At 39.6% G+C, this 19454-nt stretch overlaps 1 protein-coding gene across 4 annotated transcripts in view; it reads left to right on the top strand.

Annotated features, from left to right (window-relative positions):
• The window catches only part of DSE (dermatan sulfate epimerase), a 34489-nt gene extending 23088 nt beyond the window's left edge, over positions 1-11401 (top strand). For 2 of the 4 annotated variants that reach the window (XM_040059741.2, XM_040059743.1), the window contains 4 exons: positions 1356-1609; positions 5211-5450; positions 6455-6662; positions 8348-11325. In XM_040059741.2, coding sequence (XP_039915675.1) covers positions 1356-1609; positions 5211-5450; positions 6455-6662; positions 8348-10109 — 2464 coding nt within the window. In that variant the 3' untranslated portion in view covers positions 10110-11325. Of the gene's footprint in view, positions 1-1355; positions 1610-5210; positions 5451-6454; positions 6663-8347 lie in introns of those variants that run through there. The other 2 variants (XM_040059742.2, XM_040059744.1) reach the window with 2 other exon arrangements.
• Positions 11402-19454: the final 8053 nt, after the last annotated feature.

The raw sequence follows: 19454 nt of genomic DNA, 5'->3' as shown, positions 1-19454 counted from the left end.
AAAGCATACAGAGAGTTTCCTTATATGGGAGTATGAGTTCTTCCAAACTTGAATTCTTCCAATGATTTAAATATGCTGAAATAAAAATTAAATAGGTGTTTTTTGGGTTTGTTTTTTTTTTGCACATGATGTCTTTCACCATCATTGCAGTGCCTTAGGCTGATGGTCATAATTTCTACATGATTTATTAATGCATTTGGAATACCAGTAAATGCCTCTGTAGCAGATTTTTTTTGTTTTATCTTACTCTTTGGGGATTTTTTTCTCATCTGTTCACACTGCTGCTTACACAAATGAAGATGAAATCATATTTGTAGAGTCATAAATTAGTTGAAACTGGATTGTGTGTACCTTCAAGAGCACAGCACCATTTCTACCGATTTCAGTAGGACACCCATGTCAACAATTTACGTTCATTTCTGGAATAAGAAATACATTGCAAAAAAAAAGTGAAAGAGGAGAACAAGCAACTGATGATTTTTCAGTTTATAAAAGTTTATTTTCACTATGTGTTCCTTCACATTTTCTTTTCTGTAGAACCGTGGCCCGGAAGTACTGTAACTACTGCAAAACTAAAGTCTTTGATACACAATGTATGCTTGATTTAAGAGGAATATTTGTTCCATGTTACCTATATTATGAATTTTCTTGGTAAAAAATTTGCTATTTTGCCAAGTTCAATGTAATCATTGGACACAAGCCAGAAGTTCCTAGAAAAGAATTTTTGATTATTGACAACATTTTACCTCTTTTCTATCTTAGCATTAAAAAACCCCAGTGTTTATTAAGAATGTTTATTCAAGCTTTGGTAAAGCTAAGTTTCCTCTTCTCTGCTTCTGTCCTTGGATGTATTTGGGTCATGAAAAAACAGTATAGTGAGTTGTTTTATTATACTTGCTTTAAAGACAACTTTAGTCTTATAGGCACCATTTATCAGCTGACTCCTTTGGAAAAGAAAAAATATTTGTTACAGGAGGTTGGAGGATTATAAACCATGGCATAATATTTTATCACAAAAATTATATTAACCTTTCTTCAGATGAATAGATTCCATTTCTGTACAATCAGTATTCTGCCTATCTTTCTCCTAGCAAAACCCAGAATATTTCAAATATTTTTCTAATATTTAGCAACTTAATTTTTCTATAAAGTTTATGAGCTTTGAAGATTAATGTTGTCCATACTTAGGATAGGAAAAAAATAGTTGAGAGACTTGGTAAGTAGCTTACTACTGTGTTAAAATTCAACATGAATCATCCAACTTTGGAGACTTCAAGTCATATACGTATCACTACAGTAAGGGGGAAAACTAAGTAGGTGAAACTCAATTAATTGCCATCTTTATTTATTGACAGGCTAGTGAAGGATGCCCCCTGGGATGAAGTCCCTCTTGCTCACTCCTTGGTTGGTTTTGCCACTGCTTATGACTTCTTGTACAACTACCTTAGCAAGATTCAGCAGGAGAGATTTCTTGAAGTAATTGCCAATGCCTCAGGATATATGTACGAAACATCATACCGACGTGGATGGGGTTTCCAGTACCTTCACAACCACCAGCCTACCAACTGTGTGGCCCTGCTGGCTGGAAGCCTGGTTCTGATGAATCAAGGTATGTGCTAAGCCACAGGAATGTTTTTTTCTGAAGTGTATCAACCCAAATCAGCCACTTACGCAGTGAAGTTCAGGATTTGATAAAAATGCTTCTTAGTGTACAGCAGTATTGGGTTTGCTCTTTTGCGTCTTAGTAAAATATAATTTACTGAATAGAACAAAAGTCTGTCGGCCAATACAAGGCATGATGTGTGTGTATATAAGTTCTGTTTTCTAAGTGATTGTGAAATTCTTACCTCACAGTTTGTAAGAGTTAAAAATCCCCTTGTGTACAATTTGTCCAGTCCTGATTCATGGACAGCATCTCTCAGAGTAGATTATCAATGTAAAATGATGCACTTGGTCTCCTTACACAAAGCATTGTGAAAGTCGGCAGTCAGAAACACCCAGTGCTCTGATCTGGGAGCCAGACAACAGGATAACCTGGAATTTCATCCAAGACTTCCGTTCTGTCGGCTGGGGGAGCTGCAAAAGTGTGACTTTATCCACTCAAGTGCCACAACTTAGGACCTTTCTTCCCAAAAGCCTTTTCTATGGAGATACACAAGGTTGTACTTTTTTCTCTCTGAACTCTGCCATTGCATCCCACAACCAATATTTGTGCCAGGTTTCCTTTTCTTCTTTGTTTCGGGAACATAAAACCATCCTTCCCATTTCCAAGGTGCATACCCTGGCCAGTAGCTTTTGCCTGCTCTGTTGAGGGGCTATCCCTGTCCTCCCAGAGAATGCAAGTCACAGAGTGAGAGAGAAAGCAGGTAAGCAATCCTGACTTTAAACCCCAGAGGTACTTCAGCTGAGAGGTGGAAGTAATGGAGCCAGCTCCTGCTTTTATAAGAACGAATAACATTTCATCAGGCGATTATTTTATACGTGCTAGAAGTATTTTGAAAACGTGATTCCCAGTGGAATTATTTACACACTGCAAGTCAAGGAAAATCTAGTTTCTGGATGCTGATGGTGTTGCCAAGCTGCTCAGCTCTGCCAAGCACAGGCACATCTGCACATCACTGGAGCTTTCAAGGGCCCAAAGAACTGCGACAAAAAACTGTGGCACCTTCTGTGTTTGGAGAGTCAATTTTTGCTAAGTGCCTGTCAAAACAAACACACTGACTGATGTGTATATGTTGAAAAGCATCAAGAGCATGTGTGGAAGTTTTTCCCTATCCTCCTGTCTTGCCTTCCACAAATTGAAGATTCAAGCCATGTTTTTTCAGTGGGTTTGCTAAATTTCATATAATTCCATCCTCCCCTAAGCCTTTGGTGGTGCAGAAAGCTGGCAGTTTGCAAGATGATTCTGCTTTTCATTAAGGTATAGACCATAAGTATGCCTTGTGAGAAACAACAAAAATATCACAGAGCTGGGCAGTATTTTTTTCACTAAAGTGATGGTAGTTGTGGGAGGAGGAAGGAAATAAGCAAGAAATTAATGAATTCTTGAGCACTTTGAAAATAGTAGTAATATTTCAAATGAAAATAAGTCAAAACAGACTGTATATTTATAAATTAAAATTCTATTGTTTTGATATAATAGCAATTTAAAAGAGGTTTTTCTTGTAGTCTAAAATTTTTTTTTAAAAAAAAAAGTCTGAAGGAGAAAAAAAGGTAGGGAGAAAAGGATAAAAAAACATGTATCAGATACATAGCAATTGCAAATAATGTATCCCAATGTAGATCTTTCTCACAGAAGGTTTAAATTCCAACTAGAAAGTTTAAACACAATTCAGCTATTGAAGCTTGTAGAGACTAAATAGCCAATTTAAAAGAATGTAAATGTTGCCGCAGGAATGAAAAATTAAACTAATCGAAGTTAATTCTAGGCACATGCATATGGCAAAGTCTTTGCACTTAGATACTCAGATGTTCAAAATAGAAACTTGAGTAAGGCCTTGATATTAATATAGATACCTGGTTTTTATACTGCTAAATTTAGGTGAGATTTGTTCTGGTTTGTCATATAGCCCGACAGGGTGTGGAGTCTTCTACTTTTTTCATTTCATTGTATTATTTTTCTTTTAGTGTACTGTAAGTGTAGTGTTATTGCATAGATATACCCTAAGTAAACAGAACATTAATGTATTATAATGGTAAAGGCACTGTGATGAACCATGGGAAATAACATTCTTGCAGCAGCTTCCCTTTTATGTCACAAGGGAAAACAGGAGTGGAAACATTCAGGATTTTATTCTGATAGACCACTGTGCTTCCAACTCCATGAAGAGCAATGAAAGAATGTCTTAATAGCTGTGGGTGAAGTAGAAGTAGTAGCACTGCCACTGTTGCTCAGGCCTTCCCCATCACAGTTTCCTCTTCAGCCAGGCATTCAAAGTACTGGGTTAGACTCAAGTTGTCTGTTTTGCTTAGGCACTGCTATTTATATATATATATATATATATATATATATATATATATATTTTTTTTTTTTTTTTTTTTTTTTTTTTTTTTCTTTGTTAACTGAACAGGATTTGGCAGCCTTGAGTAGTAGGATGCCTGAGTTACTCATCACTGTGCTGAGCATAAATACAGTGTTGGTGGTAATGAGATGAAACACTCTGAGTAACAGGATTGAGTGTAGCTCCTACTCCTTTATCCTGGCACACGTGCTTCATTCAGCAGGCACTGCTTCACCATGTAGTGGGGTGTAATATGTGCCAGCTGGGCTTTGCTACTCAATCCAAAAGAAAATAAGAGAAGGCACATAGCCTTTCCTCTGCTGGGTTCCATGTGCTGACTTCTGCAATACATAAATGCAGCGCTGAGGCCCTCATGCTTGTGCTTAGTGAAAGCAGACTGGCACTGAGGTTTCTCATTACCTCTTCCCATGTCTTGATACGTATAGAGCAGACTAAAATAATAAAATCCCTGAAATGCTCTTCTTTAGAAAAAACTAAAACTACTTAGGGATTGTATATGTGGAGGCTGAGAATTTATCTACTTAGAAGATTAATTTTATTCTGGAATTGAGGAATCTACTTTTGGAATTACCCATGCAAAACTCTTCCAAAACAGCTTTTATTTGGATAACCCTTTAGGTTGTACAACAAACTGAAAATATAAGTAGAACAGAGCAGGTCATAAAATTGAGCATGAGTTAGTAGAATATCAGCTAACTGCAGCTCAAATGTGAAATTTTTAACTTTTTTAGTCTCTGTGGATCTCCTTACCATGCTGGTGATTCTGCCTGTGAAAAACGACCGATCAGAACTGTTGCATTATTGGAGCCCTCTAGTGGTGCCGTTGGTTTGTTTTCATACAGCTTTAATTTGAAATGCAATAAATAGTCTTGGTTTGGCTCTTCCCTCTTTTGCGTGTCCTGAATGCCTTAAGGGAATTTTCTTTTTAAGTTGTAAAGCATAGCCCCATATGATTAGCAAAAGGTGTTTGATAATTTTCCCATGCTCATGTGACCTTGCTTTGCTGTGTTTAAATACAGTATTTTATCTTTCACCCTAGAAGTACAGGGATGCTGCAGCGGCAGGTTGTATTATAGACCCTTGGACTGCAGGTTCCTGGCTGTGAAGGATCCCACTGTGGGAGTACAAAGGGCACCATCTATGAATTTTTGTGTTGTAATTAGTTTTGCCATCGTCTTTTTCTTTCAGGCTACCTTCAGGAAGCTTACTTGTGGACCAAGCAAGTGTTGGCAATCATGGAGAAGGCAGTAGTCCTGCTGCAGGAGGTCACAGATGGCTCCCTCTATGAAGGGGTGGCTTATGGCAGCTACACAACCAGATCACTGTTTCAGTACATGTTTCTTGTCCAAAGGCATTTTGACATCAGTCACTTCAGCCACCCCTGGCTCAAGCAGCACTTTGCATTTCTGTACAGGACTGTCCTGCCAGGTAGGTCCTTTAGGTGAATGAAGGTTAATCTCCATTTTTGAAGCAGTGATAAATTTCATATTTGAAAATAAGCCATTTTAAAACAGCACTCTACTTGGATTTTTTTCAAAATAACCATTTCTTTGGATTTTACCTTCAACAGTCATGAAAACAGTAACATCCTTGTTTATCACTGCTTATTAGTGAGGGAAACCTTCCACTAGCCCAGGTTGCTCAAAGCCCCATCCAACCTAGCCTTGAACACTGCCAGGTATGGAGCATCCACATCTTCACAACCTGTTCAAGTGCCTCACTATCCCCACAGGAAAGAACCTCTTCCTTATATCTAAACTAGGTCTAGCCTCTTTCAGTTTAAAGCTGTTACCCCTTGGGTTGCTTATCTGCAGGACGCTTCATTAGGAGCTTACATTGCTCAAATTCCAGGTTAGAAAAACTTAGCTCTCTTGGAACCCCAGATCAATCCATGTATGTAAGGGGGTAAGGGGCGCTGAATTGCTGGCAGTTTTGATATGCCAGCACAGGCACATAAAGAATTGTGCTGACTCCATGTGAGACCTCAAGCATCCTTTGGGGAGGGGTTCCTTAGAGCAAAATGAACTCACGCTGATGGTTTCAACATGAAACTGATTATTTTGTTCTTTGGGGTCACCTCTGGCTTATTCCTTTGGAGAGTATAGATTCACATAAAAACATAAAAGCTGTAAAGGGAAAGTTACCTTTGCCAAACTTGAGTGAGGAGAGGAAGTGGATTGCATCTTACATTTTGTGTAGTACTTTGGCTGTCTGTAGCCCAAAGCCAAAGAAGAAAGGTGAATATTCAAGTTAGCTGCAGCAGAAGGAAACCACTCCTGTGTAACCTATTTATGGCTCATTTACAAGCAGGTCTATAAACATCTGTAAAGGCTGCTTCTGTTTGCACCGCTTGACTTCACCATCACACTCTTCAAAAGCATCTTTGTGTGCTTATTTGTTCTTTCTTACATTCCTTTTCACTTTTCCCCAAGGGTTCCAGAGAACTGTGGCCATCGCGGATTCCAACTATAACTGGTTCTACGGGCCGGAGAGTCAGCTGGTGTTTCTCGACAAATTTGTCATGCGTAATGGCAGTGGGAACTGGTTGGCAGAGCAGATCAGAAGGAACCGAGTGGTGGAGGGCCCAGGCACACCATCCAAAGGGCAGAGGTGGTGCACTCTCCACACTGAATTTCTCTGGTATGAAAGGGAATGAGTGGGCTCAAAAGGAAACTGGCAGCTGTTTGCTGCTCATGATAATTCATTATCTTTAGATGTGCAGCGTAGAGGCCGAGCTCAGACTGTCCGTGTGCCACCCAGGCACAGAAGAACTTCTTCACTTAGCACAGATGCACAGGTTGCCACAGGGTCTTGTCCTGCATCTGCTTTTATGGTTTCTTTCTGCTGTCTATTGCTTTGATAGAATACAGGCCATTCCAAAGGAACTGAAAATTTGCCTGTATGTAATCTTTGTTTAATTTGGTCTATTCTAATGCGGTTTAATCCTGTTGTGTTCTTTAATAATGAATTAGGAGAATATTTAAAGCGCAGAATTCTTTCAGAGTTCTCTAAAATAGTATAAACTTTATTTTAAAAGCTAAATAATCCAAGCAGTGAGGCTACTGTTAACTGGATTTGCATGCTAATTTGCAAGTCATGCTTGGAAGAAATGTCATGCTAGATGGATATTCTTCCTTGCAATTTACAGCTGTGCTAACTTCTGTGTCAATCTTCTAAAAGTATGAAATTAAAAGACTCAAGAAGCTTTAGATCCACATATGAATTCCCTTAATTTGTGGAGGTAACAAGTATATTTTCGAGGAGTCAGTGTAGCTTGCTCTCTCTTGCAAGAAAAACCTTATTGAAGGGTTTTTTTTTTTTTTTGGTTTGCACTTATGATGTGCACGTTAGAGTACATGTTTGTTAGGCTCCAAGCAGCCTTCACCTTGTTACTTGCAAAATACAGAATCTCTCCTCTACAAACTCATCCCATCACTGTTTTCTCCTGTGTCTTCATGGAAATTCTGGGACTGTCTAGGGCCTGCCAGAAGCTTCTAATTAGTTGTAAGAATAAATCTGATTCTGGAACTGTCTAATAGAAATGTTAGTGAGCTTAATATGGTTTTGTTTATTTTGATTGCTTAAAAAGAGTGCCAGAAGGTTAAGTTTTGTTTTGGAATTTTGTTTTTTCACTCCCATAGATAAAATTGTAATAATTTTAACCTTCTCTGGAATTAAGGCTTCTTTTTAAACAAAATATCTTATATCTTACAATTGATACAAGAAAATCTGTGAAAATTTTTCTTCAGCCTAGTTTGGAGAAAGAAACTAACATACATTAACTGATACAAGTAAAAAACACTTATCCTTTAGAATGCCTTTTAATTTATTGCCTATTCTATTTGAAGACTGCAGACTTCTGTAATCATCATTTTGGGGAAACAGATACTCTGCTTCTCTTTGTTAAGTAGTCAGTAAGTAGGCACAAACGCTGATGTTTAAGCAGTGTCTGCAGCCCGGTCTAATCTGCCTTTTTTAAAGATCTACGCTATAGTCAGTAGTTTTATGACTATATAGGACAAAACATGGCTGGTTTGAAATTAGTGGTACTCTTATTTTTGAGCTGCAGAAAGACTGCTTGCTTTAAATGCAGAGCAGATGCTTTCAGCTATTGTTCTGTAAAAAGCGCACAACAAATTTGTATCGGGATTAGTATGATGAATAATAATTACAGCTGTATGATTACGAAGCATAACTGTGGGCTTTATATTGTTGGCTTGCTCCTTGATGTAAATAGTGAATGTTTTTTTGAGTTTTGTACAAGTGTTGATACAGGAATCAGTCAAGTGGTTTTTAACCCTATTTTTCCTATCTTTTTTTTGCAGGTATGATGCAAGTTTGCGCTCTGTACCTCCACCAGACTATGGGGTTCCTAAGCTGCATTATTTTGAGGACTGGGGAGTGGTAACTTACGGAAGTGCTTTGCCCGCTGAAATCAACAGGCCTTTCCTTTCCTTCAAGTCAGGAAAGCTGGGAGGACGTGCAATATATGATATTGTTCATAAGAACAAATACAAAGAGTGGATCAGGGGCTGGAGGAACTTTAATGCTGGCCATGAACACCCAGACCAGAACTCCTTTACTTTTGCTCCCAATGGTGTACCTTTCATAACAGAAGCTCTGTATGGGCCAAAATATACTTTTTTAAACAATGTGTTGATGTTTTCCCCTGCTGTGTCTAAGAGCTGCTTCTCCCCATGGGAAGGGCAAATTACGGAAGACTGTTCCTCAAAGTGGCTTAAATATAAACATGACTTGGCTGGCGACTGTCAGGGACGAGTGGTTGCCGCCACAGAGAGAAGTGGGGTAGTTTTTATCAGAGGAGAAGGAGTGGGTGCATACAATCCTAAACTGAAGCTGAGAAAATTGCAACGAAACCTTATACTTCTCCATCCCCAGCTTCTCTTGCTAGTGGACCAAATCCACCTAGAAGATGACAGCCCTCTGGAGGCAGCAACCAGTTTCTTCCACAATGTGGATGTGCCTTTTGAAGAAACAGTTGTTGATGATGTCCATGGGGCCTTTATTAGGCACCGTGATGGGATATATAAGATGTACTGGATGGATGACACTGGCCACAGTGAGAAAGCCACCATTGCCTCAAGGATGTATCCCCGGGGCTACCCCTACAATGGAACAAACTACGTGAATGTAACGACCCTGCTGCGGCACCCTGTCACGAGGGCCATTTACCTTTTCATTGGGCCCTCTGTGGACGTGCAGAGCTTCACCGTGCGTGGAGATTCCCCGCAGCTGGACGTATTTGTGACCACTGGTGAGCACGCCTACGCCGTGTACCTGTGGCCCGTCGAGGATGGCTCCCGCTCTGCCTTTGCACAGGTTATTGCAGACCGCCAGAAAATTGTCTTTGACCAAGCCTCTGCCATTAGGAGCTCCACAGTGCCAGAAGTGAAGGACTACATAGGGATCGTGGAGAGGAATCTGCAACATTTTAAGCCTGTTTTCAAGCAGCTTGAGAAGGAGATCCTGTCTCGTGTACGCAACAAGGCCAGCTTTAGGAAGACTGCTGAGCGCCTGCTGAGGTTTTCAGATAAGAGACAGACAGAGGAGGCCATTGACAGGATATTTGCAATCTCACAGAGGCAGCAGCAGCAGCAGCGTGGCAGAGCAAAGAAAAACAGAAAGGTAGCCAAAGGCTACAAATTTGTTGATGCCGTTCCTGACATTTTTGCACAAATTGAGGTAAATGAAAGAAAAGTGCGACAAAAGGCACAGACTCAAGCACAGAAAGAGTTGCCTGTAGACGAAGACGAGGAAATGAAAGATCTTCTGGATTTTGCAGATATCACTTATGTGAAGCACAAAACTGGGGTGTCAATCAAAGGCCGATCAGGGCTGGCACAGATGGTGGCGACTGCTCGAAGTGCCCCATCAATATCACCTTCTTATACTCGCCTCTTTCTAATTCTCAACATTGCTATCTTTTTTGTCATGTTAGCAATGCAGCTCACGTATTTCCAGAAGGCCAAGAGACTGCATGGCCAAAGATGTCTGTATGCAATACTTTTAGTAGACAGCTGTATATTATTGTGGCTGTATTCTTCCTGTTCTCAGTCACAATGTTAGCAGAAGACCTCTACTAGTTGACCAGTTTATGGTCATATATGTCTATGCAAAAGCATTAACCCTAATAGGGCCAAAGTTTATATCTTCTCTCTCTCTCTTTTTTTTTTTTTTCTTTATCTTTTTTTTTTTTCTGAAACATTCCCAAAACATCTGTGGAAAGATTGTTTTCAGACCAGAATGGATTAAGGAATAGAGCAAGCAATAATATCTCAGAAAAATCAGTTCTTAATAAGTACTCCCCCTTTGTGTTTTGAGTTGGGCCTCATATCTGAGGGAATGTTATGCTTTGTTCATCAGAGTTCAGTAACGTAAAGTTGTAATTAATTTTTGGTGAGAAGAGCCCTCTTGATAGGTTTGTTTCTAAGGTCTTTTCTTTATACAGAATTTGTTTTGCATTTAGTGAGTTTTCATTTCAGGCTGCTAAGGATGTCTCTGGACATTCTCCTAAGACAAGGATATTCAAACATATTTATATGAGGCAGATCTTAGCAGTAGACTCCATTTCTCTCTGCCAAACCAAAGAACAGCTCAGTATGGGACATCCTTGTATCATTATTGCAAACCCTTATATTGTCGTCTCCTCCATGCTTTACAATCTGGCACAGTGGGGAAATGACAATCACATCAGTGCTTGCCAAGTGAGAGGCACATCACTAATAGAGAGTAGTAGAAGGCAAATATGGGGTTAATTCAAAGTAGAACAGAATGCAATTCTCAGGAAAAAAAAACAAAATTAGCCAAGTTTAGGCTGTAGAATGCTGAATTCTGTAGGGTCTATTCTCCATTGTACAAGGCAGGGTTTCAAGAAAGTTTCCTATAGTTTGAAGCATGTCTTAGTAGGGAAATAATGTCCTAGATCAGTGCCCTTCCATATGTAATTTTAAAAATACAAAGAACCAAAACAATCCTGTGGTAACTTCAGCAAGTGCCAGTACAGAAAAGTATAAAGGAAGTATTTAATGTCTTTTTTTCCTTTTCAGGTGGCTAGAAAGAGGACAGTTAAATTTTTGTGAACAACCTGTTCTCTATAAAGCACCAGCAAGGGTTCTGCAAGCTCTTGGTGGCCCCAGGTCAATTATTTGGGGATTAGTGGTAAATGGAATCATGTGGTTTATAACAAAAATAATTTTGACATCTCCATATATATTCCCCTGTTCATAGGGGAAATAATTTCAAAAATTCATAGCTATTTGAGAGCATGGAAGTTCTGTGGAATTGGGACATATCTGTATGTCTTTACAGAAAAACAATTCTTCAGTACATTTGCTTAATAAAAGCATTATAATTATCTCTATGGAAAAGTTGTTTTCCTTTTATTTAAATATTTTTCCTGATAATTACAGTAATTATGTTTATCAGCACCTGGTTCAAACCACAAACCTTTGCTTCCTCTTCTTTACACCATTTAGATGTATGTTATCTACATTACTTCTGTTCAGCCTTCTGCAAGTCTGTGTATTGAAATGTGATGGGCTTTCCTCGTCTAAATATCTTCAGTGAATAGGTCAGAATATTTTCACTAGGTTCCAGCTACTGAGTCAGTTCAGAGCACTGTATTCACATAAATAATCCCAATGCCTGGATTTGTTCAATGAAACTTGCTATATTTTATCTGAGCAAAGATTTAGGGACCCAGTTTATTTCTGATGCATGCATACTCACTGTATTATGAGAGCCATCAGACAGTAACTCACCTCACCTAAGACCTTGGAACACCTTCAAGACATACCTTCCCCTCTTCCCTAAATGCAAAAGTCATGTGAGGTGGTAAATTGTTTATTCCAACTCACTCACTTTGTTTCTTAAGGCAAAGGGAGCTGAGCTGGGGAGTATCACCCGTACAGCTCCATGTTGGTAACGATGCCTGCTGAAAGTGACTAAACCGTGACAGGCTGTGGATAGCTGGAAATCTCTTAATTTCTGCCTTTGCACTGTGATGACATAAACACATGCAAAAATAACTATTGGATTACATTCAATTTTAAAGACACTGTTAGTTTTTTAATATTAGGCAATACTATTATTTGCCATGAAACACCAAAAAATCAGCTGTTTATTTCATGTCTATGCACATTTCCCCTGTGTCAATTTGCTATTGCCTTGAACAACCAGAAAACCACCCTGTAGTCTAGAAGACTTGAGAACTGCTTGCAATTCTTTGTCTGCTTTGTAGTGTGGCATCTAAGTTCTAGCATGGGATTTGTGTACCTGTCAAATGAAACTGCAGAGATTAGCAGTTATAGTATTGTTTTGCACATTAGCTCTCATGTACACTCCACTTCTCTGCACTGTTCCAGCAGTGCCAAGGGAAAGAGGTGGTTGCAAGAGCTGCCCATGCTCACAGACAGGTCTTAAAGCAGCTCTTAATGCAGAGCACCATTCAAATGAATGGAGTGTGTGCAATGATACTGTAAAGGGAAATGAAATGCTGCAGCCTGACCCTCCTCAATGAGAGACCAGACCCATTTCAGCATAAAGTGTGCATCCAGGGGTTTTGCAGCCTGTGCTTGGTTTGCATCAGTCAAGAATTTATGTGTGTATGATTGTCATTACTTGCTGCTCTGAAATATACTTGCACAGATGTGACTTTGATTCAGATTGGGCAACTAAAGAAGCAAATTAAGCCTTATTTGTGCTGACTGTCTTTTAGATGTGAAAAGAATCCTTAGTTATTCTTTTCAAGGCCAGAGCCTTTAAAAAGGTCTTTAAAAACAGAACCTCTAGTGGTTCTGTTTCCACTCTTTTTTTCCATTCTTGTCTCTCTCATTCCTTACCAAGGACTGTAATTTTTTTTGATTTTGATTTTGAAGCAAATGGAAGAACACATTGTTCTATGTGGCATGGGAAATCAGGTGTTGGCTAGAAGTGTCTGTGTCACATAAATAAACAGTTCAAGGCTCAGGTGACAGGACCCTGAAAAATCCAAGCTGCCCTTGCTTCACTAGGAAGTGCAGTGAGGAAAAATGGGTAAATGGGTTCTGCCTGACAGCCCTACTGACTTGTGGGAGGGCTGGAGGAAGATGGTGTTCCTCCATACTTGCTTATGCAGGAGAGGATGCTCTCCTCACCTTTGCCTCCTTTGTCTGAACTGCAGGAGAGAAGCAGTGAGCTCTGTGTCCATGGTTGAGCACTGGGTTCATCTAGATTTCATCTAGACTGAACAACTTACGAAATGTCACTGTATGGCACCCAGCAGCAAAGTTATTTTATGCTCCCTGTTTTAAATGGAGTAAAAAAACCTGACGTGTTTCTGGCACATGCCTCTGCTCCCATTCTTATTCTGCATCTCTGGCCACAGGAAAAAGTGGCTATTCAAGAACTGGGTATATATGGCTGCATTCCTGTGTTCATCTGAGACTCTGCTGACTTCGCTTAATTTCTCTTCAAAGCTGCTGTTCAGTCATGCGTGTTTCATTTCAGGACTGCAGTCTAATTTAGTCTAAAGTTAATTCACTGTATTCTGAACAAACTGAATGGCAATTCAGCCCACAGGTAGTGGTGTATATGTTTGAAGGTGGAAGTGGAACCTGTTTCTTAGATTCTTTCAATGACTTTTTTGAGTGCAGCCAGAAAATGTCGATCTATGTTATATACATTATTGTGACTCAAGGAAGGAAAGGGAAAGGAGCACATTACTTCATTTCTTACAACTTGTAAGATGAAAGCTTATTCTGAAGAATTATGTGTCTGAAATATATCACATTCTTCTGTTGATCTATGTATTTTCCACTGATGAAAAGCATTTTCTTAATGTTTGAAAGCATTTAGAGTTTGGAAAATAGCTGTATTTCTGCACCGGGACATTACATTCACGTTTATTTGGTCTGCAAAAGGTTCAGCTGGGATCATAAATACTTTTGCCTAACTTTAATCCCTTTACTTTGGCTAGTCTGTTAAAATCAGTAGGGTAACTTCAGGCTGGTAAGTCAGACTGAGCTAATGTAGCCAAGATGTCATTTTCTGTCCTTTCTCTGCAGCTGACTCCAGGAGCTCTCTGCAGCAGAAGGTCTGTGCAATTCAGTGCTGGGTATGTCTGTACTGTCATCAGTATAGAGACTGTTTTCCAGATGAGTTCCATCTTGAAACAAATAATGTCAGAGCACTTTAAATAAGAGCCTTGGACCCTCTCAAGTAAGGAAAAAACTATTCTCTGCTTCAGGCAGGCAGGAGACTGGACCCAACTACACAATATATGAGTGCATTCCTTCAGCCAAAGGCATGGATAGCATTTTCCCCAGATGCTACCTTTCCTTCCAGGTTCTTCAGGCTGATAACATAACATTTCATAACATTTACGATGATTTTCCAGAAATTTAGGATGCAGAGAAAAATTGCTAGCTAAAATGTGCTATCATATAAAACATTTTTCATGATGTTGTGGCCTTTTTCTCCTTTGGCTTGTGTCCAAAACCATCAGTGATTTTACTGCTAGGTGACCCTGGGACAATCAAGAGGAAAACTATCCCACTCCAATTCCCAGGGTTCTGTTACCATGAACAATAATCTATAACAAGTATATATGAGTTTATGACTGTCCCCAAAATATTGACATAGGTTTTTTCACCAAACATTCCATACTCCGTCTAGGTTTGTACCGACCTCCAGTTGAAAGGCATTCTTCAAGGAGGTGGAACACTTCTAAAATCATGAGTATAAAAACCCCAGGTTTCCCACTGTGTTAAAACTCTGACACAGGAAACAAGGAATGCCAGAAAAGCTGGGCCCATTTGATATGCCCACAGGAAATGCTAGGGAAGAAAACTTGAGGAGTGTTGGGGCATGGAAACTTCCTACACTGCCACACTGCTGTGAGAGTAAGCTAGATGAATTCACCCTGTGGCAAGAGGGAATAGATGAACAACATATGCATTTATTTTCATACCTAAAGAACAGGCTCGTTCTTGGGATGAGGAGTTGAACGCTTTGGGACGTGCTATGGAAGGCCAGGTTTCTCCATGACCTAGTAAAGATGCTACAGCATTTATAGTAGACCTTTACTATTAATAGCAGTCTAGAATTGTATTCACTGCTTGTCCTTTTTTATATGGCATAACCCTTACTTCGATCAAGTAAAGTAATTGCGTTCTTTCACTTATTAAGTTTGTCATGAGGTTTCCTCTGGTGGACCCAACTGCAGGTTGGTAGCAATGGGAAAATGGGCAGAGGACCAGAGTCCCTGGGAGGGTACTTTGCCTTTATGGAAGCTAGAGGAATAGAAGGTGTCCAATAATGCTATAAAATACAGCTGCAGACACCAGGCAAATAAAATGGCAATGATAATGGAGTATTTGAACATTATAGAATAAATGAGAGTGAATCAAGAGACTTGGAAAGTTACTGCTAACATAAAATATAGGCAACTGGGAATATTTTCTCCTTATGTCCCATATATCATTCTTTCCTTTTGAATCATGTCTTCCCATTAAAAAAAAATTGAAAGTGCACACACAAGTGCTGTTGTGTGTAATAGAGTTCAGCCTTTAATATAAGACAGACATGGTTACCATAGAGCCTGACACAGCTTGTGCAGTTGTGGTGAGCTGAAACAGCTTAGGTATTTTGTAGCTAAGGATTAGATTGATTAGAAAAAAATATATGAGCAGGGGAGACTGAGGATCAGAAGCCAGAAACTTTTCAATTCTTTGACAACTTTGAAAAGGATAGGGTCTCAATTCTTGGGCTGCACTACTGTCAGAAAAAAATTCTGTAAGTAACAAAATGTTGGCAGCAAAGGAACCTGAGAAGGGAAACTGGAGACTGTGGTGTACTGCTATGAACTAAAGAAGTAGTTGTTCTGTTCAAGTTTAATAAGAGAAAGAAGAATGAATTGAATGGAAAAGTACAGAGCATGTTTTGTAGCACATGATCAGCCACCATTAGGACACACGCATACACCCACCCAGCATGGAACAGATCAAATCTTAGGACAAGGGTGAATGCCCTTAAGATGAAAGAAGGCAGATTTAGATTAGATATAAGGAATAAATTCTTTACTGTAGGGGTAATGAAGCTCTGGAACATGTCACCCAGTGAGGTTCTGCCCCATCCCTGGAAGCGTTCAGGACCAGAGTGGATGGGGCCCTACGTTCCCTGGTCTAGTGGAAGGTTCCCAGCACAAGTCAGGAGGGTTGGAACTAGGTGATCTGTCAAGTCTCTTCACATTGAGACCATTCTATGACGCTATGAACTCTCAGCTATTCAGTAATTCCAAGGCAGCAAGTTGTGATGGTATAACCTGAAGAAAGCAAGGACACGTGGAATAATAACATCTATGATAAAAGTATAGAAAAATTTTGGGTTTAATATGCTTAAATTTGTAAAGTAATTTTATGGTATATCATTTTCCATGGTCAATAAAAAAGACTGAGCTTTTCTTTCTTAGAACTGGCTAGTTAACTACCCAGGGTGATTTGCCTGATCAGTCTTAACTATAACCTGCCTCACCAAGGCTACTTAACTCCATCATAAATCATTACAAATTCTACCTTTCTAATCCTGTGCTTCTATCATATATTTTCTTATAAGTTCAGCAAATACTTGTCACTTAATCTGCAGACAGCATTAAAAAATCACACAGATTTGTTTATAGCTCATTTAGACCGTAGAACCCTCATGCAGCTGGTTGCTGTGGGACATTTGGAGTGGGTCAAAGGACCTTCCCCATACAGAAATGAGACCTATAGTGGACCCATAGTGTTAAAAGAACAGCTGTATATAATGGCAAGTGACAATTAGTGCCACAGTTTATGTGACTCTGTACCAGAGCTCACCTGTCAGAGCTTCCTTCAGAGCCACACTTGGGTTTCCAGACCTGTTTCCTTGCTGCCTGCTAAAATTCATATTCAGCCAAAAACTGCTAATAAATGTAATGCCCTAAAATAGCAGTATAATGTACATAAATGCTTATAAGCTGTGCAGATCCAGGCACAGTGCTACTTCTCCAGCTGCTGTTCTACTAAGTATTAGTACTACTAATGATTTATATGGTGCCACTGAGCTGTGTGACGCTTCCTAAACTTGTAAGGAGGCTGCTTCCACCATAAAGTCAGAATAACTTCCTCAGTTTCACAAAGTGAGGCAATGGGCCTCTGGGGCAGGTCAGTCCAGCTGGAGGGTAGGTGCAATCTGCTTGTGGACAGGACCTCCAATGTGTTAAGCATTATTTTCACCTGGAATGAGACAAAAGGCATTACAAGAATTTTCCTAGAATAAAAAGTCTTATTATCCATGTGTCTTTCTGAACTGGAGAAATGCAGCTTACATCTCTCACTTGAAGAAGCAAGTCCAGTTCCTATAAACAGACAACCAGTGCAGAGGTGCTCTTTTCCATTGCAACCATGAATGTGCAAGACACTACAGAATTAATATGAAGAGGAAGTTGAGCTTTATAAGACTACTGGAAGGAATTTAAGACAGGATGGGCCTTGGATGTAACAGCTGGAAGGAGCATGACTTGTAGGAAAACAAAACCAGTCTTAGGCTATTCTGAACAAGTAGAAAAAGTTCCAGGAAAAAAAAAAAAAAAAATAACCAACTGTAAGGACTTACTAACATCACTAAAACAAGATCTGCACAGCATGTACTGCTAAAGCCCTTCCATATGTTTACACACACTTACACATGCTGCATTTATGAACAGTGTCATGCATTTTATTGAACCACAGAATTAGTTCAGATTACAGCATTTGACACCTAGAAAATGTCTGAGAATCCTTCTTCTGCAAATGAAAGGATAGACGTTAAAATGTCAAGGAGAAAATAAAATATTAAACACATCCACTTGTTTTCAGCTGACCTCTTCATTTTAATAAAGAATATTTCAAAGCAGAAAGATGTTTCAAATAATAATTAAAAAACCCCATAATATTTTGTTCTAAAAATGTCTATCTTTTAAATTCTTGCATTGTTCCCAACGCCCTTGGAAGACATGAAATTTAATGCAAATCAGAGTGAAAAGCAACATTAAATTGGAATTCTGGGTCCTTTAACAGAATGCTGTTTCTCTGACTACTTTCCATAGAATGCTTTGTACCTGTTTGGCAATTACTAACAAGTTATGATGTTATGTATGTGGCAACTCATAAACAAGTGTTAATTTAGAGGACAAGAAAGAGCTGCCATGGGAGAAGAGAGCTTTGAGTGAAGAGGGGCTCAGTAACTCCCCAGCCCCACAGCAACTCACACCCAGGAGCCCCCTTTGGCTGCCCCCAGCTCCCCAAGCTACCACCAGCTGGGCTCACCCTGGCCACTCCTGCACCCCACTTGGCTGCCAGCACGGCTGCTCCCCCACTTCACTATTAGGGTGGTCTCTCTTCCCTCGTCCACCACTCTGTGAATATTTACTGCAAGCCAGTTTTCTTGGAGGAGGGTTAATCCTTTTTCATGCAAAGCTCCCCTCCATTTTCCCAAGAAGCTTGTTCCTGGAATTGTATTTTATTACAGAAAAATAAAACAGTGCTAAAATTAAGCTCAGAAAGAGAAGTAGCAGGGTTTCTTGGCTCTACACATTCCCCTGTGTGGTCATAATCTGTTCCAGAGAGCTACCTCTGGTCCTTTGTCTCTCTTGTTAAACCTGTTGTTCTTGGAGGCAGCCCATGTCCCTGTCTTTGTCAGGATGTGTCCTTGCAGCAGTTCCACATTGTATCTGTTTCTTCTGCCATGCTGACAGAGAATCACAGAATCATCAAAAAGGCTTGGGCTGGAATGGCCCTTAAGGATCATCCAGTACCAAGCCCCCTGCCATGGGCAGGGACAATTTCCATGAGACAAGGCTGCTTAAAATCTCATCCAATCTGTCCTGAAACCCTTCCACTGATGGGGTATCTGCTAAGACTTTTTCAGGTATGGTGAATTCTGGTTCCACGGTTTGCTAACCTCTCTCTCTCACTGCCTCAAAGTAAAAATCAGGGTAACAATACTTGCCAATAATGCAAAGTTTTTCTCGATATTTAAAAATGAACAGCTGCTTTAAAGAACTGGAGAGATACTTTCTTAGGCTGCCTGACCAGAAACCAAAATGGCATGTCTAATTCAGTGTAGAAGAAATTATGTTCAAAGTGAAACCAAATCCTACCTTCACATTGATAGACTCTGAGCTTGCTGAGGTTATCACCCGAGGACTGAAGCACCTTTTATTATAATGCATTTCTTGTAAAAATATGGATTCATGGATGATTAAAAAAAAAAATCCAGAAATTATTTCTTTAAGGAAATAGAAATCAAGTGTCAGTATTCTTTTGTAGCAAACTGTGATTCAGTTGCATCTTCAATGCACTGGAAATCTAGTGCTAGTAGTACTATTTCCTCTCATGTGAAAAATGATACCTGAATCCTAGATATCAGTTC

The sequence above is a fragment of the Hirundo rustica genome, chromosome 3 (genome assembly GCF_015227805.2).
Source record: "Hirundo rustica isolate bHirRus1 chromosome 3, bHirRus1.pri.v3, whole genome shotgun sequence".
NCBI lineage: Eukaryota > Metazoa > Chordata > Aves > Passeriformes > Hirundinidae > Hirundo > Hirundo rustica.
The sequence above is the reverse complement of the archived record's forward strand: the minus strand, read 5'-3'. Positions and strand labels throughout refer to the sequence as shown.